Source organism: Chelonia mydas, chromosome 6 (assembly GCF_015237465.2).
Source record: "Chelonia mydas isolate rCheMyd1 chromosome 6, rCheMyd1.pri.v2, whole genome shotgun sequence".
NCBI classification, from domain to species: Eukaryota; Metazoa; Chordata; order Testudines; family Cheloniidae; genus Chelonia; species Chelonia mydas.
The window spans coordinates 35,150,699-35,173,809 of record NC_051246.2 but is presented as its reverse complement, the minus strand read 5'-3'; the positions used below and the strand labels follow the sequence as shown (position 1 = coordinate 35,173,809).

Below are 23,111 nucleotides of genomic sequence, written 5' to 3'. Positions count from 1 at the left end.
CACAGGGCAGGAGCATTGGGGAACTTGCTTGAGACTTGGGGTGCTATTTCAAGCTGGTGGTGGTAGGGAGTGGGAAGGAGGCCTTTTCAGTATAATCCTTTACTTTGGGTCTGGTGTGTTTTCTGCAGGTCCAGTGTTGCTTCAGGATCCCTGGTTGTAGATCAAGGCTCACTACAGCAAAATGGTCTCACTGCTTACTGAACCCCCCTCACCCCAAATATAGAATTCTTCCCTTCTTTACTCTGACCTATACGCTAACAAATCGGTTTCTTAAGCATGTGTGTACAAGCAAAGAGCTCTGTCCTCTCAGGTGACCCATATGTTTCCTTGGGGGTGTCTACGAGCTCTACAGAGGCACAGCTGCAATGTGCAGCTATGCCACTGTAGTGCTGTAGTGTAGACTTTTCCTACCTCGATGAAGGAATTTTCCATTGATGTAGGTGATCTACTACCTCCGCTCCTCCCCGAACAGTGGCAGCTAGGTCGACGGAAGAATTCTTCTTTGTGAAAGCTTGCTATTCTCACCAATAGAAGTTGGTCCTATAAAAGATGGTACCTCACCCACCTTGTCAGTTTAAAAACTTAGCACTTGCGAACAGTTAAAGCATAGTTATATCTGAGATACCACAGTTTCCCCTATTAAACTGAGGAAAAATTGGCAACTGTTATCTGTTGGTAATTCTTGACTTTTTTTAATGACCACTATACATGCAACTGTCTCCTGGCTATCTTCATCTGGAGACTTGAAACAAAAATCTGAGGGAGTCCCAGACTTCTATATACACTAGAGCAATGCGTCCTTTTGGAATATATTGGCGAGGCAGAAAATTATTTATCTTTGGTAACCTTGGTTTTCTGCCACTACTTTCATGAGACAGAATTCCAGCCTGCTTTATTTTTAAGTCAGCAAACTGATTATATATTGTAAAAGATCAGTGTTTTCATGGGTGAATAGTAATTACTGAGTAATGGCTTAAAACATTTCCTGAAGGAACATAAAGCTGTTTTTAAAAGTCAAGAGTACATTAAAAGGATTACCATGTAGATTTGATTTTTAGATAACACTAAAATGGATCCCAAATGGACTTATGAAAGGGGATGCTATCTCTTTAATGGAAAGTGCATGGTCTGACAGTTAAGCATGCAAATGGTTTGTACTTATTGCTGCAAAGAAGTGGGTTGGCTTTTTTTTTCCTCCTTCTTTCAACAAAGAAGTTGGAAATGGCTCCCCCCAGCCCACTTCCAACTTTTAATAGCAAATAGGCTTGTATGGTGGTTGCTTGGGAAGGTAAAAAGAGACTAGGTTTTTCAGGATAACTGCATCTTTATGAATCATTAGAGAGGTATGTTTCATGACACTAGAAGGTCAATAGCAATTGTATCTGTTACATGGATTGCATTAAGTGGAAAGACTCTGTCTGCACTCTTTAAAAGTGGATTCTTGCTCATCTTTTGAAAAACCCAAGGGAAATGCAATTAGATCCTTAGAGGTAAAGGTGAAGAGTTGACTGTGAAATACACTAATTCTGTGCAGGGGGTGCATTTCAGAGTGTAAATCTGTTGTAAGCTTTTTGGGGGTCTTCCTGCTTACACATTGTGATGACCTGTGATAGCTGTAGCTTTTGATGTTTTTTTTAATGACTTTCTAGCTATTGATGGCTTCAAATATTGCCTCTGGCTTCAATATTATTCCCTTTAAAAACATTTGAAAAGCATATATCCATATTTCATTAGGCTTTGGTTGATTTCAAATTCTTTTGTGGTAGTAGACAAATTTTTATTGTCTCCAAAATTCTTGAGAAACTTCTGTAGGCCTGTGAAAGCTTTGGATTAGAGAGTTGTTATTGCCTGTATTAGGGTTTGTGACAGATTGCTTCATCTGTGTACACAGAGCAGAACATCAAATGGCCATTTGGCAGTGGGCACTGAAATTCTATTAAGGTTGCCGAAAGCTTAAGCTGACAATGTGTATGTCTGCAAAAAGGAAAAAGAAATGATGAGGATCTTACAATGATACAGCTCTGTTTACCTGGAAGTACTCACTAATTTAAAAATAAATAAATAAAAGAACCAACATTAAAGCAGTGTTATAGGCTCATTGTTAAACCTGAGTTCAGACATGTTCTGTATCCTTTTTTCATATATGTGTGCTTCTTGCAATCTAAACAGTAATGTATTCAACCATACACTTTAACAGAAAATAGGAATACAAAATATTACTCGTGCATTTAGAGTTGACTTCAACTCTTATTCCCCTGGCTTTTGGGGGGATTTTAACTGCACTTAATTTAAGGTTTTTACAGTTAATTTCCTTTCTTTTTAAAAATAAAGAGAAAAGAAGTTGGCTTTGTTGCAATATTGGTATTTTAGTTACCCTAAGTGAAGGGTGAGTTCCTAGCTTTGTTGCCATTTGGCCTGGAGACAGATCTGTTTTTCTGTTTGCTTTGGCAGTTAAATCTTCTGCATAGAAGAACCAAGGAACTTAATTTTGTTTTAATGGTAACTTACAAATTTGTACAACATGGAAAGACTCCCAGCCAAATCTGAAATCACTGAAGCCGCAATATTTTCCCACCAGCGAGTTTCTCATTCTTTGCTAGGGTGCGTTAGGTGTGATCTTGAATTTGTAACTTTTTATTTTTCTACTTTCCCTGGCCCCAAACAACTAAACGAAGGTACTAATAATCCTCAAAAAAGGCAGCCCATGCCAAATTGCAAACTCAACTGATTTTGCTTTAGTGGTGTCTTTAAGAAACTAGAATATTCTGACACTGGGGAGATGGGAGGTGAGAAATTTGAGTTTTAGTTAGTTCTCCCAGAACTCAGAACTGTTGTACGGATTTTGTGAACATGCTCCAAAAAAAAAAAAAACAACCCAACCACAAAAACTGTAGATACTCTATATCCATATATCTCTGGAAAACTTAAGCCCACAACTAGAATATTTGTATGAGCATATAAAAATGTTACTTATGGAAGCTGTTTTGCAACCTTCACCATTGTGGATTCCGTCTAGTGCTTGGCATGTGTTATATTTTTTAACTACAAGCTGTACACTTGTACGAACTAGGTACATAATGGAGATTGGCCTGAACTAGTCATCTGAACACCGCAGAGGAAGGGAGTTTGAATTTTGAGCCTTAATCCAAATTTTGTGGATTAGGTCCATCTGTATGCAGTTCTTGGACAAGAAATGAAGAGGAGTGACTTTGGATATCTGTGTTTGGGTGCCCAGCTTCAGCCAGCACGCTTTGAAAATTAGGACCCTGTCTTGCCCCTTTTAAAGTGTTGCAGGTTGGGCAACCAAAATCATTAGACGCTTCTGAAAAATTAGGCCACTTCGTGCAATTGAAACTGGAGTAGGCAATCAGAGCATACAATAGCATACTGCAATTTGGCTAAGACTCTAGGACTAAAAGTCGTGTTCCGCCCCCCCGCAGCAAATAAAGCAAGCCTGGGGATATCTAACAAAGAGTTGTTCTGAACCTCAGTTTTACATCTCTTCTTAAAAACTGCCCCCTGCACCAACAGGGCTCCTTATTCTGCTTCAGGAATTTGTTCAGTAATGACTCAGAGGAAAGAATGCCACCAAATGAATTCCCAAAGCCATACTGAAATCACCCACTGCATATCACAGCACAACACTAGAATTGTGAAATGATTTTCTGTAATACATTCCTTTTTTGAAATTATTCATTGAATAAGTTTGATGAATATGACTTGGTCTATTTTGATTGTCCATGCATCACATGGTAAGGTTCAGCTCATTCATTGGATGCCCTAATTTCATTAAATCAGGTTCCTGGAGCAAATTTTCAAGGTTGCAAATACTGAGAATGTACTGTTTGACTTGATAGTTTCCTGTTTAGTAAACTTGTTTGCTAGAATGTTCACAGAAGGTAAACACAAATAGTAGTACGAGCACAGTCAAAGTGCTTTTGTTTTAAAAATAAGACTGAAAATTCTCTAAATCTTCTTTATTTGTAAATACTTGCCCAACTCTGCTTATGTTGGTGTTGAGACTAAAGCTTAGAAATAATGTCAGATCCTCTGATGACAGACGCCACAAGAGTGCTGCTTATTTACTGTGTTGACAAAAGTCAATAAGATTACTCTTCAGTTGCCATTTTGTCTTTTGCAGCCAAATGCTAGTTTGTTACTGGAAGGTCAGTTTTTTAAATGAAGCTATTAGATGTAAATAAGATTCTTTAAGTACTCTGAAATACCAGGTTAAACTGCCTAGGTATCTCCCAACTTCCCAAAGTGTGACCTCTAAGCACAAATTGCTTTAAGCCCTTATTGCTTTAGGAATTCAATGTTCCATCTACCCCCTTTTTATATTTGTTTTTGCAATTAATGTAGCGTATGCACTGAGAAGAATTGTAGCCTCTGGTTTCCAACCTGAAGCATGTTGGCTAATTATATGTTTGGAAGCGCTGGGCAGCCATTTAAGCAATAGTTCGTGGCTGAACAAAACAATATCACCATGGTCCCCAGATGCCTGTGTGCTAGGTGTTGTACAAACCTATATGGAAATGTAGTCCTTGACCTGGAGAGTGGCAGTCTGCTAGTACATTTTGGGGGAGGGGAGGGAGGTTAGAGCATGGTTACCCAGTCTGTTGTTGTGAGATGTTATTATGATGGTAAAAGCAGCTAATCTGTGGGAAAGCTTAAAAGGAAGTTGCTGAAGGAAAGAGTTAAAGCCATCTGCCTGAAAGCATTGTGTAAAACATACACACAATGTTGGGAAAACAAGCCAATTATGTGTGCTTCATGGGAGGTGGGGGAGTGACCTTTGAGTATAATTAGTTCTTTTATTTAAAGCAAAGATTTTGAATAGAATAACTAATTAGCTGTCATAAATGGCAAATTGAAGATTTTGGCCAGATTCCTTAGGGACTGTGGGAGGACTTCCCTCCTCCCAGCCCATACTGTACGCTCACACACTTTCCTCATTAGAGTTGTTTTTAGTTCTTTGCTGTGGTAATGAGAAGTGCAGTCGCTGCTCTTAACTGAGCCCCCTCTAACAAGGCATGAAATGCAGGTGGAACAGAACTGCCTTCAGCTACTGCTGCTTTAATATGAAGCATTTTAGATGTATTGGTAGGTTGGAGGGCTGTTGGGGGAAGGAGGGGAGGGCTCGAAAAGTCACGGTGATCTCAGCTGCGTATTGTGCTCTGGACTTGATTGTATAAAACACAAGAAAGCCAGGAAGCCTTGAGGCATATATCATTAGCCAGCAGTCCACATTACTCTTTCAGACCAATTAACCTTTAGAGTTGCATTAAAGAAATTAGGTGGTGAACTTCCATGCTTTCAGACAGGACCAGGAGCCCTCTTGCAGAACACAGCACTGTAGAGACGTGCATCACAGCACTCTTTCAGGTAACTATTATTTCAATGTGTGGCCCACCCTTTTTAAAAGTTTTCCAGTCTCTTGAAAATGAAGATCTATGAGGGGTGCCCTTAGAGGTATAGTTACAGATTGCCACATGAATAAAATATCTGGAAAATGATTTAGAAACATTTCGGGTGTATTTAGTTGATACTTGTGGTATAAGCCAGCTGAATAATTTTCTTGAAAGACCCTTGACAGAGAAGAAATAGGCTGATTAAAGCCAGTTTGTCAGCCCTGGAGTAGAGGTAAAGTTTAGCTTACCCAGTAAAATAACATCCTCTTTAGACACAGTGGTAAATTTCAGTATGACCAGAGGGAGGTGTCTGTAATTTTTTTTAATGTTTGTTGGAGCTGTGAGTGCTAAGTATAGCTTTTATTTTGTATTTTCCAGCAGCAAGTCTATTAAGTTTTAAAGGGCAGGGAAGAGAGTATAGGTAGCCAAAAATAGAAAGGTTTCATCTACTGTTTCTAAGAAAAGGTACCATGGTTGGTGAGCAGTGGGGGGGGGGGGGGAGAATGGAATTCGATATTACTTGCAAAATTTCCACTTTAGTACTCTATCAAAATTCCTTTGTAATACATTTTGATTATGTATTTAAATGGGTAAGCATCGGTATGTTACTTTTCCCAGCTCCACAGATGTATGTTCCTTTATAATGTTAGCTTGACCAGTGCATGTGGGACTGTGCCTGAGGTGGTCTGTTAACTCTTGGGGGGATTCTGCGCCACTGCGCATGTGCAGAATTTCTAGCCCCTGCAGATTTCTTTGCTTCCCCACAGAAAAATGACTTTCTGTAAGGGAATTAAAGGGAAGCCACAAGAGCAGTTATGCAATCCTCCCCAGCAGTATGTTTTGGGTGCCCAGGGCATCTGGCAGAAAGATAAATCACTGTGGGTCAGGGGACAGGACTTGGGAAGACCTGGTTGGTGGCTCAGCTGCTAGTGGACCCCCAAACAAGCCACCCACATCTGGATCCCCACCCCACTGATCCCCAACCAGCTGCACCTGGATCCCCACCCCATTGAGCCTCACTCCTTCAGCATCTTGGACCCCCCCCACAGAGTCCCATTACTGTTGCACCCAGAACCCTCCAACAAGCCCCTGCACATCCAGTTTTCCCCCCAGCACCTGGATCCCCGACTGAGCCACCCACACCCAGATTGCCCCATACAGAACCCTCCCAACCGATACCTGGATCCCCCACAGTAAGCCCCTCCATGCTTGGATCTTGCCTTGCTGAGCCTGCCTGCCCACACCTGGTGCACCTGGCACAGCAGGGCAGGGCCAGTACTTGCGCTGTGTCAGGGTTGTGTGCAGCCTTACTTGGGGGGGCGGGGTACGACTGCACAGTGATCTCCCACTTCTGGGCAGCCAGTGGCCTGTGCTCCTCAGTGTCATGCTGGAGCCTCCACATTTAGTTGACAAATAAAATTTGCAGAATTTTCAAATATTGTGTGCAGAATTTTAATTTTTTTGGTGCAGAATGCCCTCAGGAGTATCTGTTTGGGTTTTTTTTTGTTAGCACCCATTCCAACACCACATTTTTCCAGGCAAAATGAACTGTATTTCTTGCTTTAGAGCCTTAGATAAGTACAAGAAAATAAATAATACTCCAGTGGTGGTTCATGATTTTAAGGTAGGAAAGTGACTTACTAATAAAAATTTGAGGCTCTGAATACTGGCTGGCAGGCATTATTCAGCCATGGTGGTTTGTTTTTCAGGGTGGGAGGAGAGTGGGGTTTGGTGTTAAACGGTCCCTGTCTTCTGAGATTTCCCTGCAGGGCTCAGGCTGTAAAGTTGCAATGCTTTGGAGACTCTGCTCGCTCCTTGTTTGGAAACGAAATGACAAGTACCCTGTGAATCCATGCTCTGAATACTGGCTGGCTGGCATTATTCAGCCATGGTGGTTTGTTTTTCGGGGTGGGAGGAGAGTGGGGTTTGGTGTTAAACCGTCCCTGTCTTCTGAGATTTCCCTGCAGGGCTCAGGCTGTAAAGTTGCAATGCTTTGGAGACTCTGCTCGCTCCTTGTTTGGAAACGAAATGACAAGTACCCTGTGAATCCATGCTCTGAATACTGGCTGGCTGGCATTATTCAGCCATGGTGGTTTGTTTTTCGGGGTGGGAGGAGAGTGGGGTTTGGTGTTAAACCGTCCCTGTCTTCTGAGATTTCCCTGCAGGGCTCAGGCTGTAAAGTTGCAATGCTTTGGAGACTCTGCTCGCTCCTTGTTTGGAAACGAAATGACAAGTACCCTGTGAATCCATGCTCGTAAACTTTGGCAGTTTTGAAATTTGTTTCACACCTCACCTGCCATGTCAATGTGCCAGCTAATTGCAGTCAAAACTTTTTATAGTTCCATTTGTGCTCCATCCAGATTGGTTAGGGTGTTGGGGGTGGGGAGCCTTCTAGACCAAAATGTAATTTCAAAACTCTGAACCTGACTGGCACAGGTTGACCTTGCTCGTTATTATCTGAGTGGGAATAGCAGCTTTGAACATCATATGATCTCTGAAACGCTAGCTTTTTTCATTAGAAAACCCCCTGCTGAAAACTGACCAAGTGTGTGGCATTTCTTTCCTTGCTAAGGTACTGTAAAACAGATCTTCACTGCTTTTCTGCTAGTTATTAGAAGAAAATTGGAACGTGGTGCTATCCTCCTGTTCACAAGAGCCTCTCCTAAGGGTATGTCTACGCTATGAAATTAGGTCGCATGTATAGAAGTAGATTTTTTTAGAAAGCGATTTTATACAGTTGATTGTGTGTGTCCCCACTAAGTGCATTAAGTCAGCGGAGTGCATCCACAGTACCAAGGCTAGCGTTGACTTTCAGAGCTTTGCACTGTGGGTAGCTATCCCGCAGTCTCTGCTGCCCATTGAAATTCTGTGTTAAGCTCCCAGTGCCTGATGGGGCAAAAACATTGTCGTGGGTGGTTTTGGGTACATGTTGTCAGTCGCCCATCCCTCCGTGAAAGCAAAGGCAGACAATCGTTTCGCGCCTTTTTTCTGTGCGGGCTCCCTACTGCTTTCAGCAGACGGTGCAGTAGGTCTGCAAACCATTGTCATCGACCGACCACTTCCCCTGCCACTCTGTTCTCCTGATGCTATGAATCCATCTCTCAGGTCCTCTATATGACCATCATCATCCATCGCTTCCGCTGCCACTCTGCTCTCCTGGTGGTCTTGCAGGGTCGCTTCCACTGCCACTCTGCTTGGCTGCTCTTGTCTCACCATACCACGGCAAGTGTGCAGCTCACTCAGCTGTTGTGTCCTGGCAGCAGACAGTGCAATAGGTCTGCAAAACTGGTCATCCAACCACCGCTTCCCCTGCAACTCTGCTCTCCTGCAGATGCCATACCACGGCAAGCATGGAGCCCGCTCAGATCGCTGCGGCAGTTATGAGCATTGTAGACACCTCACGCATTATCATGCAGTATATGCAGAACCAGAACCTGAAAAAGCAGGTGAGGAGGCGACGGCAGCGCGGTGACGAGAGTGATGAGGACATGGACACAGACTTCTCTGAAAGCATGGGCCCTGGCAATGTGGGCATCATGGTGCTAATGGGGCAGGCTCATGCCGTGGAACGCTGATTCTGGGCCCGTGAAACAAGCACAGACTGGTGGGACCGCATAGTGTTGCGGGTATGGGATGATTCCCAGTGGCTGCGAAACTTTTGCATGTGTAAGGGCACTTTCATGGAACTTTGTGACTTGCTTTCCCCTGCCCTGAAGCACATGAATACCAAGATGAGAGCAGCCCTCACAGTTCACAAGCGAGTGGCGATAGCCCTGTGGAAGCTTGCAACGCCAGACAGCTACCAGTCAGTCGGGAATCAATTTGGAGTGGGCAAATCTACTGTGGGGGCCTGCTGTGATCCAAGTAGCCAACGCAGTCACTGAGCTGTTGCTATCAAGGGTAGTGATTCTGGGAAATGTGCAGGTCATAGGGATGGCTTTGCTGCAATGGGATTCCCTAACTGTGGTGGGGTGATAGACGGAACGCATATCCCTATCTTGGGACCGGATCACCAAGGCCACGAGTACATAAACCGAAAGGGGTACTTTTCCATGGTGCTGCAAGCACTAGTGGATCACAAGGGACGTTTCACCAACATTAACGTGAGATGGCCGGGAAAGGTACATGACGCTCGCATCTTCAGGAACTCTGGTCTGTTTCAACAGCTGCAAGAAGGGACTTACTTTCCAGACCAGAAAATAACCATTGGGGATGTTGAAATGCCTATCGTTATCCTTGGGGACCCAGCCTACCCCTTAATGCCATGGCTCATGAAGCCATACACAGGCAGCCTGGACTGGACAGTAGTCAGGAGCTGTTCAGCTACAGGCTGAGCAAGTGCAGAATGATGGTAGAATGTGCATTTGGATGTTTAAAAGCACGCTGGCGCAGTTTACTGACTCGGTTAGACCTCAGCAAAATTAATATTCCCATCATTATTACTGCTAGGTGTGTGCTCCACAATATCTGTGAGAGTAAGAGGGAGACGTTTATGGTGGGGTGGGAAATTGAGGCAAATCGCCTGGCCGCTGATTACGCACAGCCAGACACCAGGACAGTTAGAAGAGCACAGCAGGGTGCGCTGCGCATCAGAGAAGCTTTGAAAACCAGTTTCATGACTGGACAGGCTACGATGTGAAAGTTCTGTTTGTTTCTCCTTGATGAAAATCCGCCCCCTTGGTTCACTCTACTTCCCTGTAAGCCAACCGCCCTCCCCTCCCCCCTTCTATCACCGCTTGCAGAGCTAATAGTCGTTGTTTCAAATTCATGCATTCTTTATTAATTTGTCACATAAATAGGGGGATAACTGCCAAGGTAGCCTGGGAGGGGTGGGGAAGGAGGGAAGCACCAGGAAGGGTGGGGGAGGAGGGAAGGACAAGGCCACACTGCACATCAAAACTTATTGAATGCCAGCCTTTGTTGCTTGGGCAGTCCTCTGGGGTGGAGTGGTTGGTGGAGGCCTCCCTCCCCGCGTTCTTGGGCGTCTGGGTGAGGAGGCTATGGAACTTGGGGAGGAGGGCGGTTGGTTACATAGGGGCTGCAGTGGTGGTCTGTGCCTTTCCTGCACCTCAACCATACGCCGGAGCATATCAGTTTGATCCTCCAGTAGCTTCAGCATTGCATCCTGTCTCCTTTCATCATGCTGCCACCATCTTTCCTCTTGATCCTGTCACCTCTTCTGTTGCTCCCGCCACTTGTCCTCTCGCGCGTCCCTCCTGTCCTCACGTTCATTTTGTGCTTTCCTGGACTCTGCCATTGTCTGCCTCCACGCATTCTGCTGGGCTCTTTCAGTTTGGGTGGACTGCATGAGCTCAGAACGTTTAATCGAGAGTGCGTTTTTTTTTTGTTTTTTTTTTGCCTTATCTCCGCTAGCCTCTGGGACGGAGATGCTAGTCACAGCGTTGAAACATTTGCAGCTGCTGGAGGGGGAAAAAGGGAGATTAAAATTGAAAAAGACACATTGGCCATTTAAAAGGAGGGGCTGATGTTTTCAGGTTAATGTGCAGCACAAACCCAAGTAACACACAATTCTCTGGAATGATCATTTCACCCCTCCCACCACCGCGTGGCTAACAGCAGGGATGATTTCTTTTCAGCCACAGGCAAACAGCCCAGTAGGAACGGCCACCTCTGAATGTCCCCTTAATAAAATTCCCCTATTTCAACCAGGTGACCATGAATGATATCTCTCTCCTGAGGACAGAGAGAGAAAGAACGGATGTTGCTTGAATGCCAGCAAACACCAGGACCACACACTGCCATGCTTTCTCATGCAGTGATTCCAGACTACGTGCTACTGGCCTGCCGTGGTAAAGCATCCTACCATGGAGGAGACACAGGCTTTTGGAGTACCTCCAGGACAGTGTCATTGAGATGTCCCTGGAGGATTTCCGCTCCATTCCCAGACACGTTAACAGACTTTTCCAGTAGCTGTACTGGCCGCGAATGCATCCCAAGTCTTCAGGGCAAATTAATCATTAAACATGCTTGCTTTTAAACTTTTTTTATTATATTTACAAAGATACACTCACCAGAGCTGCCTTCTCCGCCTTCAAGGTCCGGGAGCCCGGGTTGGGAAGGTACTGTCTCCAGGGTGATAAACAGTTCCTGGCGGTCAGGGAGAATGGTTTCTCCACTTGCCTGGTGTGCGCTATCTTCAACCTCCCCCTTTTCATCATCTCCCTTGTCCCCAAAATCCTCATCCCTGTTGCGTGAGACTTCCTTGCAGGAGTCCATGTACTGATGTGGGGTAGTTGTAGGGGCACCCCCTAGAATTGCATGCAGCTCATCATAGAAGCGGCATGTCTGGGGCTCTGACCCAGAGTGGCCATTTGCCTCTTTGGTTTTTTGGTAGGCTTGCCTGAGCTCCTTAATTTTCACGCGGCACTGCTGCGGGTCTCTGTGATAGCCTCTGTCCTTCATGCCCTTGGAGATTTTTTTCAAATATTTTGGCATTTTGTCTTTTGGAACGGAGTTCTGATGGCACGGATTTGTCTCCCCATACAGCGATCAGATCCACTACCTCCTGTTTGGTCCATGCTCTTTTGCGATTCTGGAACTCCGTGGTCACCTCTGCTGATGAGCTCTGCATGGTCACCTGTGCTGATCAGCTTGCCACGCTGGCCAAACAGGAAATGAAATTCAAAAGTTCGCAGGGCTTTTTCTGTCTACCTGGCCAGTGCATCCGAGTTGTGACCGCTCTGGACAGAGCTCTCAATGGAGCACTATGGGATAGCTCCCGGAGGCCAATACCGTTGAACTGCATCCACACCCACCCAAATTCAACCCAGCGATGTCGATTTCGGCACTAATCCCCTCATCGGGGAGGAGTACAGAAATTGATTTTGAGAGCCCATTAAGTCAACACAAATGGCTTTGTTGTGTGGACGGATGCAGGGTTAAATCAATCCAGCGCTGCTAAATTCGACCTAAACTCTTAGTGTAGGCCAGGGCTAAGACAATCGTGCGCAGATTGGAGGTTTGAGAGAGTCATCTGCCTACAGGCCATATATGGGACAAGAAACCATACTGTGGTCCACTAATCATCCTTAACACAGGCTACTAGTGACTCCCTTACAATTTAGGTCAAGCCCTGCTTAACTTTTATCAAAGGAAGTTTCCCTCCTGTACTGATTAAACTAACTTTTTGAAATATTTTAAGAAAGGGAACTGGATTTTCCCTCCATCCCTCACAGCCTCAGCAGAAGTCCTGATCTTACTGCAGTTATTAGGAGCCCAACTTTTAGAGGGAAGGCAAATGTCATTCTTGTAGAGTGATTTCCTCCCCCCCCCCCCCCAAAAAAAAATGACTTGGAAACACAAGTCCCATTGAAAGTCTTGTACTCCTAAGTCACTTAGGTGCTTTAGAAAACCCCACCTATGTAACTGTTTTCTGTTTGGAGAAATAGAACCAATTAAACTTAATGTTTAAACCTTGAAACCAGAGGCATCTACTGTTCCTGGGAGGGGTCTGAGGCAGGCTCTCCAGACTTGTTTAAGATCTCATGAATGACATGTGGTTCCATGAAGGGATGGGGAAGGAGATCTGTAAATTGCCGAGCTGTTTCAACAGCGTATTTATGAATGAAAGTGTGACCGTTGATTAAAGCACACCAGCAGAGTAACGTAACCTGGGGTTTGGTATTTCTCAATGCCTACTAGATTTCCACTGATGTGTTAAAGTTGGGTGGATGTGCGTAGATCTCTTGTAGTATAAAGTTAATGATAACTACAAGCACAATAAAGTTTTGTAGGGGAGTAGAGGCTACTACAGGTGGGGCAGACTGCTCCAAATTGAGTTGTTTGTTCTGCCATGTATGGCGTTTCTTTCTTGCACTTTCTGTATGAGCTTGGGTAAGTTAAACTCCTCATTTATTCATGTTGTATTGAAAAGTTGGACACCGAGCCTTGCCCACGAAACTTGTCCAAATATGAAACAGACTTATATTGATTGACTGTATGGCTCAGGAGGCAGACTGCGGGGCAGGGGAGTGGTAGTGCGTTCTTCCAAACTCTGCCCACAAAACAAGCTCCACCCCCGTGAATATCCAGAATGAGACGCTGCTCACAGATATGCAGATATTCAAAATATGATTGTGTGTTCTTTTTGGTTCCCCCTCTAGGTCTACACCACAACCTGTGTCAGCAAAACGTATGTCACTCAGGGCTGTGAAGGAATAGTCACACCCCTGAGCAACATAAGTTACACTGGCATAAGCACTTGTGTGCACAGCTTCTCCCGCCAGCATAGCTTCCGCCACTCGCGAAGGTGGGGTTTTTCTGCTGATGGGAGAGCTCTCTCCCATTGGCCTAGAGCGGGGGTGGGCAAACTTTTTTGGCCCAAAGGCCACACTGGGGTTGCAAAACGGTATGGAGGGCCGGGTAGGGAAGGCTGTGCCTCCACAAATAGCCTGACCCCAGCCCCCTATCTGCCCCCTCCCAGTGCCTGCCCCCCGACTGTCCCCCTCAGAATCCCCAATCCATCCAATGCCCCTGCTCCTTGTCTACTGACCGCCCCCCACCCGGGACCGCACCCCCATCCAACCCCCCCACTCCCTGTCCCCAACTGCCCCGACCCCTATCCACACACCCACCCCCTGACAGGCCCCCCGACCCATCCAAGCTCCCACTCCTTGTCCCCACCCTCCCGGGACCCCCCGGGACTCCACCCTCTATACAACCACCCCCCCCCCCCCGGCTCCCTGTCTCCTGACTGCCCCTCCCCCCCCCGAACCTCCGCCCCATCCAACCGCGCCCTGCTCTCTGAGTACCCCCCGGGACCACCTGCCCCTTATCCAATGCCCTCCCCATGCCCTTACCATGCCGCTCAGAGTGGCAGGACAGGCTTATTGGAAAGCCTGGGAGGTGGGTGGGCACAAGCCATGCGGCTGCGAGGGAGGGGGGACAGCGGGGGAGGGGCTGGGGGTGATCCTCCCCGGCCCGGCGCTCAGGGGTCGGGCAGGACCACATGTGCTGCAGTAGCGCTGCTGTAGCACCATATGTATAGACATGGCCTTACGTGAAGAATGAAATAGTAGACCCTTAACTCAGATGGCCAGGGATGACTAACCCTCTGAGATGAATGGGGCAGTTCACGCCTCTCAGAGCTGCTGTTCCAGGCATTCAGCCTGGGTTTCGGAGCCGATACTGTGAAGTCCAAGTAGCAACTTCAAAGTGCTACTGATCCTGCTATTTTTTTAGAGCTCTAATGCAAACCCCATTTGGTGACCCAGTCTGAGAGGTTTGCTCCAAAATACTATGCAGACAGACCCTTAGAGATGATAATTTCAGAGAAGTACCAGTACAACATGTAGGCGGCTACTCGGTATTTCTGAGCCCTGATATATGTACAGTAAACGCATATGTGGCTGGCAGAGAATGACAAAATTAGAGATACTGACACACTGAGAGCTCCTGTTTAAAATCTTGTTAACGTGGCAGCAGCAACTTCATATATTATGTTAGCAGTATATTTTAAGTATCTTGAAGAACTGTAAAGGTTTGAACTCAAATTACTAATGTTTGTCACCGCTGAGCATACCCAGTGCTGAAGAGGATAAAAGAACTCCTGTCAAGCAGGGTTTTTTCCTACAGTATCCCAGAGTATTGATCTAAACACATGTTGGGATCCAGAAGAAAAATGAACTCACTTTCATGATTTGGCAGCTGAACAGCTGGTACGGGATTTGTGATCCCCTGCATCAGAATTTCAATCTCTTGTGATCTGAAACTTGATTTTTCTAATGTTGACAAGTAGCGACTTGGATTGTGTCTTCTCCCTTGCTTTCCATCTACTGGTGAGCAGCAGCATTGACATCGGAGGGTTTTAAGGCAGCCATTTGAAGAGCATCTAGAGGAGATATTGGAAACACAGTTTTGCCGTGCAAAAATCAATCTTTCTGTCCACTTTTGAATGACAAATAAGATTATGGTTATTTTTGACAGACAAGGCTGAAGTTATACAATTTGTGGCCAGACTAACCGTGCTTATAAAAAGGAGTGGAAATCCCTTCGCTCACTGTGGAATCCAAGTATATGATTAGTCAACAAATCCCATCCAGTACTGTGCAGTGTCACACCTCTTTAAGGATCTTGGAGAGTCTTGGATTACGTATATCAAGCCACTTTAATCCTGTAATCCAAAATGTTGTATTAGTGGATAGAGAGCTGTTTTCTCTTCCCTTCTCCAGTGCCTAGAGATACTGTCTTTCAATAGGATTCTTAAATTTGGGGAAGCCTGGTGCTTGGTTTCAGTAAGCTCAGAAAGTTGTTACTTTTTTTTTTTTTAACGTTGCTGCTGAAACTTACTTCTACATCAGGTGTTGTTTCCATGCAAAGGTCTCCATTCTAGCAAGGTATTGCAATCCTTTGCTTGTGGAATTAGTCTGCTGATGTGGGGTTTGAGCTGGCACGTAATTATCTCTTGTTGGGAAATATTCTGAGGAAGAGATCGGCTGGAAAAGTGGAACTCCTTCTCTTTGCTCCCAAAATGCCGAAATAAAAAGCACAGTGTGTAGAACCCATGTGTCCCTTTCATGTCTCTTCTTGTGGGCGTGTCTTGCAATATCACTGCTGCTCAAATTTTACCCCATTCTGAGATAGGTTTCACTTCTGAAACATCCATGTTTTTTCCTCTAGAATTTGCAGGGGGTTGTTCATGGGTTTTCTTTAGAAAAAGCTTCTGTGCTTGCTCAAAAATCTTTTTCTGCTTTTGGGCAGCCTGATGGTGCCATGCGTTTCCGAGTAGCATCGTTGATTTGATTAGGGGGGAAGGATAGCTCAGTGGTTTGAGCATTGGCCTGCTAAACCCATGGTTGAGAGTTCAATCCCTGAGGGGGCCATTGAGGGATCTGGGGCAAAAATTGGGGATTGGTCCTGCTTTGAGCAGGGGGTTGGACTAGATGACCTCCTGAGGTCCCTTCCAACCCTGATATTCTATGATTTCTATGATTTGTGTGTGGTGTTGGAGCAGAGGTTTAGATTTTCACTTACTAATTATTACATAGTTGTCGCCAGTGTCAAAAGTTGGCAGATATTTCTCTGCAAGTGGATTTTGAGCCTCCGGCAGCCTAGAGCAAGAGGGCTCTTTTAGCCTTAAGAATTTTTGAATGTTACTTGACCTGTTTCCACAGTACCGAGACCACTTTGATAACAAATGGATCAATAGCGCACTGTTTGTGCAGAAGTGTCTTAAGTGCTGTTGTCCTCCACTTGCAGCTCTGACAGGGCAATTATTACTCTAAGAGTGGTGGAGCCAAGCGTTAGCCACCCTCACGCCCCCCCTGGCTTTTAAGGAAAGCAGCAAATGTCACTTAATACAGCAGCACTAAGTAGTGCCACTCAGGTTAAGGGGCTGTTAATAATTTCCAGTATCAAGCTATTGCTTCCTAGGATCTATAACTTGCTATAAAAACTGTTCTAAAATGTTGCATGAGAACAGACCCTGTGCCACCCCCACTGTTGCCAGCACCACCACCATCTCATCTCCCCAGCTTCGTCTAAGGCAAATCGGCCATGTTCTGGAGGCCCAGCTCTCGTTTCAATGTAGGTGTGATATGAGGCAGGGCCAGCAATAGACACTTTGAAGCTCTAGGTAAAGTGGCATTCTGACTCCTTATATAGTCGCTTCCTCCATCTAGGTCACTTACAGTGTGCACTTTTTTGGGGGAGGGGCCCACTCAGCCCCATGAAACTGTTTTTTTTTCCTTTGCCCTTGTGCTCCAGAGTAAATCTCTCCCCTTTCCCTGTGAGGAAACAGGCTTACTCCTTCCAAAGCAACAGGCAAGCAGCTTCTCTCCAAGACTTCTGGACACAGAGCTCAGAGGACAGGAGTCCTGGCGCGACTAGGTACCCAGAGAGGAGGCCTGTAGGGAAGCTGTAGGCAATAGGGAGGAGCAGCTTATTAGAAAGTTGGAAGAGGAGCCCACGAGAGGCAGTGTACTAACAGGCTTGGGGACTTTGGTGCCCTGGGTGCCCTGGTACTAACAGGCTCTTGGTGTCCTATCACCATCTGGGGATTTGGTGGCCAAAGAACTGCTTTCTCCCAAGACTCCCTGATTGAGAACCTAGCCCCTGCTCCATGCCAGCTATCTCCCTGACACTCTTGTACTCATCTCTGCTGTCCAGCAGGGATGTCCAGAATCTGAATGAGGCCCAGAGTTTTTGGTACCTGCTCTGATGGCACAAAGCAAAGAGAAAGTCCAGGTTAGACAGTTACCTGGAAATATCTCCTAGGTGGTAGTGCAGGGCCCTTGACATAAGCTGCACAGTCAAAGAATGATTGTGCTCTGGCTAGTCTCAGTTGCCTTCAGGGGCCTGGGGCAGCATAGGTTAGAGCAGCCTGAGGACTATGCTAGTTTTCATCAGGGTCTTTGTGAGGGAGGAGGGTGCAATGAGTCACAGGGGTGTCATATAGTTTTCTTTGCCTCCACTTTCCTCCCCTTCTTTGACCAAGCTCAACTCAACAGCAGACCAGCATTACGGCCTTGGTATATGTGCCATTAAAATCTTCATGATTGCCTTTGTCTCGTTAATTACCTGTTAATGGTAATTAAGAAAAAGAAAAATGTTGAAATTGCAACCAGTTTATTTGCTGGAGGATTTTAAACCCAGAGCTTGGTGCTGAGGTCAGTTTATCGTTTGGGAAACAACTATCGCATCCTTGCAGGTGAACATCCCTCCCAAGACAAAACCTGTTCCTTTGATCACTGCTGCCGAAAGCTGTTGAGAACATGATCTCCCCCAAACCTGCAGCATTGAAAGTCACCAACAGTGCGGGAAAGCAACTTTGCTTAAAATATTTGACCGTCTGCAAATGTCTCATGAATTTTAATGGCTTGTTTTTGTTTGTAGGTGTGCCGATGTTATCTGTACAACCAAAAGGGAAACAGAAAGGCTGTGCTGGCTGCAACCGAAAGATCAAGGACCGCTACCTTCTGAAGGCCTTGGATAAATATTGGCATGAAGATTGTCTAAAATGTGCCTGCTGTGACTGCCGTCTTGGAGAGGTTGGATCAACTCTTTACACAAAAGCAAATCTCATTCTCTGCCGCAGAGATTACTTGAGGTAAATACAGGCATATTCTGGGGGTTCTTCCTATAAACTCCCAGTTCACCGCCAGCTGTTTATTTTTCCTAAACTTGTACTGTGTAAATATCCATGTGCACAATTTTTAGCATTGCCTAGTAGTTAAATTGAGTACAAGATCCATAGTTTTCTCCTTTTTAAGGAAGCCTTTTGTTTGCTGTATTATATTTGATGCAACTGCTTATGTGTAAGGCTTGATAGTGAGGGGAGGGCATGCTTTATGGTATTTTTTTTAATTACGAGCTTACAAAAGAAAGGAGTGTTTGTTTTTAAAATGTAGGGCCAGATCATCAGCTGGTGTAAACTGAAATAGCTCCTCTGACTTCAGTGCTATGTGAATACACAACTGCTGAGTGTCTGTCCCATTTGCCTTTCAATGGCAGCTTTTAAATAGACATTTAACTGTTTTCTGTAGGCTCCCCCCTACCACAAATGAGGCTCCTTGGTGACACAACAAAGCAGAACAATGTGTCAATATAAGAGATCAGTTTTTTAAACAATTGTTTTCCTTCAGGAAATTTTATAGTGACCAGCAGTGACTCTTCCTCCAGGTAGACTACCTTCACCCAGGTGCATTTGTAGCAAATAAAACCTGTTACTCAAGGACAATTGTGACTTTTTTTGGATTGGATATATGTAAATACATATCTATAGAAGCTCAAATGAGTCTTAATATGACGATAGCTATGATGTACTTTCCCTAATAATGGGGCTTATTGCGAAAGTGAGGGGAAGTGAAGTCCACTATATAGAATGTATAAAATAAATAGAAGAAAGGGGAAGTTGATAGTAATGACTATCAACTAGAAGTTAGGAATTATAGAAAACTGATAAAGGAAGCAGAGGGACAGAAGGAGAAATCTATGGCCAGCAGAGTTAAGGACAGTAAGGAGTTTTTAAAATATATTAGGAACAACAAGAATCCTGACAATGGTATTGGTCAGTAATAATGCAGAAAAGGCAGAAATGTTCAATAAATATTTCTGTTCTGTATTTGGGGGAAAAAAAGATGATATGCTTTCCTCATATGGTGGTGGAGACATTCTTTCTATTCCACTAGTATCTCTGGAGGATGTTAAACAAAAGCTGCTAAAGTTAGACATTTTTAAATCAGCCCATCCAGCTAAAGTGCATCCAAGATTTTTAGATTTTTAAAAGAGCTGGCTGAGGAGGCCAGTGGACCATTAATGTTGATTTTCAATAAGTCTTGGAGAATTGGGGAAGTTTCAGAAGACTGGAAGAAAGCTAGACTCATGCCAGTTTTTATGAAAGAGTAAACTGGATGACCCAGGTAATTATAAGCCTGTCAGCCTGATGTCAATCCCGGGCAAGATAATGGAGCGGCTGATATGAGACTTGATAAAGAATGAAAGGAGGGTAATGTAATTGATACAAATCAACGTGGGTTTATGGAAAATAGATCCTGTCAAACTAACTTCATATCTTTTTTGATGACATTACAAGTTTGGTTGATAAAGTTAATAGTGTTGACATCATATTCTTAGATTGCTGTAAGGCATTTGACTTGCTACCAGGTGACACTTTTGATTTAAAAAGATAGAATGATATAGAAGTGGCCTGGCACCATTAAATACTGGCTAACTAATAGGTGTTGGAATGTAACTGAACAGGGAATCGAGGTCACTGATTCAGAGTGATCTGGGTCACTTGGTAAAGTTGGTGCAGGCAAACAATATGTGTTTTTAATACAGTTAAATATAAATGTATACATCTAGGAACAAAGAATATAGGCCATACTTCCAGGATAGAGTTCCCCATCCTGTAAGCAGTGACTGAAAAAGATTTGGGGATCATGCTGGGTAATCAGCTGCAGATGAACCCCCAGTGAGATGCTGTGGCCAAAAGGAGCTAATATGATCCTAGGATGCATAAACAGAATAATCCTCAAGAAGGAGTAGAGAGGTTACTTTATTTTTGTATTTGGTACTGGTGTGACCACTGCTGAAATCCTGTGTCCAGTTCTGTGCCCACTATTCCAGAAGGATGTTGATAAATTAGAGAGGATTCAGAGAAGAGCCATGAGAATGATCAAAAGATTAAAAAGCACACCCCCTCCCTGCCCCTATTACAAGCCCTTCCCCAAAACCCCGCTCTGGCCCCGCCTCTTCTCCGCCTCCTCCCCTGAGCGCGCCACGTCCCTGCTCCTCTCCCCTCCCTCCTGGAAAGTCCTAAGCACGGCCAAACAGCTGTTTGGTGGCGAGAAGTGCCGGGAGGTAGGCAGAGGAGCAGGGACGTGGCGCACTGGGGTGGGGAAGAAGTGGGGAAGGGGAGCTTGGCCACCGGTGGAGTCAGTGCTTATGTGGGCCGCAGGAAATAACATGCGGGCCGTGTGTTTGAGACCCCTGCAATAGACGGTTGTTAAGCCATTCAACATTTGTTAAACCTGTGGTGCCCAGAGACCAGCTGTATTTGTGACAATAGTTTTAACCCTTGAACTATCTGGGATCAAAGTATTAATGGATTCAGGGTAATATTTTAGGGAGTCTATAGTGATTACAGTTTTACAAATCAAATTTTCCTTCAAGTTTTCCTTAAAAATAAGAAAGGGAGTCATGAAATATCTGATTGTAATTAACCGTTACGGTGTTTAAAACTGGAACCTCGCCTTGTAGCCCATCAGTGGAATCAGAGCATCTTTCCTCTAGTTATGAATTCTGCACTTAAATCTCCCAAGGGACTATATGAAGTGCCTGTGCTATCAAGAGAGTCCATAGAATTTCAGCTGTCACAGACCCAAGTATAATTGTGTAGGTAGGCCACCCCAAAAGTGTAGGTGATGGGAGGCCTGTTTGAAGAGTAGGAGGAGAGACTGGGGTGTGGAGCGGAGTGTTGTGGGATTTGCTTGGGAGGGAAGGATTGAATACAAGGGTTTTGAAGAAGGAGGAGAGTAGAATAACATGGAACAGAGGGTGGCTGGACTTTGGGGAAGAGAGACCAGGGACAGCAAGGAGCTCTGCGAGGAGAGAGATGAGGGAGAGACTGGGGAATTTGGCAGACAGTGAAGTGAAAGTACAGATGATTTTAGAAGATAGGAAGAGAGAGGACTTTGAAGATTTGTAACACCAGTCAAAGCCTGCTCCTGGCAGAGCATGGACAATGCATAGAGGGCACCTAGCTGATGCTGCTGGGAGCATGAGGGAGTCCAAAGGAGGAGGAAGTACTGAAGTGCTGGGGTACTTATAGGAGGTAGAGGGGAGCTTGTTTTGATGGGATATCCTGTTAGGCTGGGGCTTTGTTCTCTCTAACTTCATTCGTAAAACGGGGGGACGGCGGGGAGTGTGCGCTTCCCGAGGATGGGTCATAAGGATAAGAAGTGCCGTATAGCCTCCAGGTCAGTCTGACCCTCATCACAGTAATATCTGAGTGTCTCTCAATCATCCAACACCCCTGTGAGGCAAGAAAGTCTCATCCACCTTCTACAGATTCTTGAAACTTGCCCAAGGTCACACAAGAAGTCTGTGGCTGTATCAGGAATTGAACACAGGTCTCTCCAGCACCACTGAGGAATTTACAGGTAATCCATGCTGAGCGTATTCTTGCAGGCAGTGGTCTGAGCCAGACTTCTAATTCTGTTTGTCTTAACATGACACCTATGTCAGTGATTACCAAAGCATTGGCTCTGCCATGGACTTACTCTATAACTTGGGTGCGTCACATCACTTCTCTGCCTCCGTCTATAAGCCAAATATAACTACAGCACTTCTCGCTACCTCTCCAGGGTGTGTATGGGGTCAGTTAGTGTTTGCTTTACCCTTTCACAGTGCTATTCAGTGTGTTAGTGGTGAGAGTAACGCGTAGCTTACTTCACAACAGTTCAGTGCAGGCTTTCTCTGTGATAAGGAATTTTAGCCACTGCAGGTAGAAGGGACTTTTGGATCATCTCCTTTTATCACTATCGGATACAAAATATGAGATCTCCATCTAATCCTTCATTGACTGACTGAAATAATGGCAGTTGCATATGCACATATATCCAATCTGTAACTGACTTCACTTGTAAATTGTTTCTTAGGTTATCCTAAATTCTTCCTTTCTTAATTTCAATCCCTAAAAGCTTGTGCTCGCTTTGACTACTGAAAAAACCGTCCTAGATTTTCTTTCTTGTTACAAATCTGCATTCCAAAGTTCCCTTTCCAGACTGTGCTACTTCAGTTCTCTTTGATCTTTAAGTAAGTTACTTTCTAATAATCTGATCATTTATGCTACCCTTCTTTAAATTCACTAAGAATTATTTAGTTCCACACATTTATACTTCTATTTTATACATCCCTGTGTTTCTCTTCTGTTACTGCATGATTTCCATGTTCATGTTCACCTGACTGGGTTTTACTCTGTGTAGCCATTCATCCCTGTGTAAGGGTGTGCAGTAGTCTGATTTGGTAGCATTGTATTGCTATTGAGCACAGATGTACAATGACTACTATGTACAGGGCAGGAAAGAGTTGGGCCCATTTTCTCATCAAAGATCTCTTGGTAGCACTAGTTCCCAACCAACATTCCCCTTTTGCTAGCTTCCTACCATACCACTTTGCATTTATCCTGATTAAACCTAGTTTTGTTTATCATTTTTTCCTGTCTAACGCTCTCCTAGA

At 44.8% G+C, this 23,111-nt stretch overlaps 1 protein-coding gene across 5 annotated transcripts in view; it reads left to right on the top strand.

Moving 5' to 3' along the window:
* Window positions 1-23,111, top strand: part of LMO1 (LIM domain only 1) — an 85,751-nt gene that overhangs the window by 47,483 nt on the left and 15,157 nt on the right. For 4 of the 5 annotated variants that reach the window (XM_007057103.4, XM_043549254.1, XM_007057102.4 and 1 more), the window contains one exon: window positions 18,264-18,477. In XM_007057103.4, the coding sequence (XP_007057165.1) occupies window positions 18,264-18,477 (214 nt within the window). Of the gene's footprint in view, window positions 1-2,115; window positions 2,122-18,263; window positions 18,478-23,111 lie in introns of those variants that run through there. The other variant, XM_043549255.1, reaches the window with a different exon arrangement.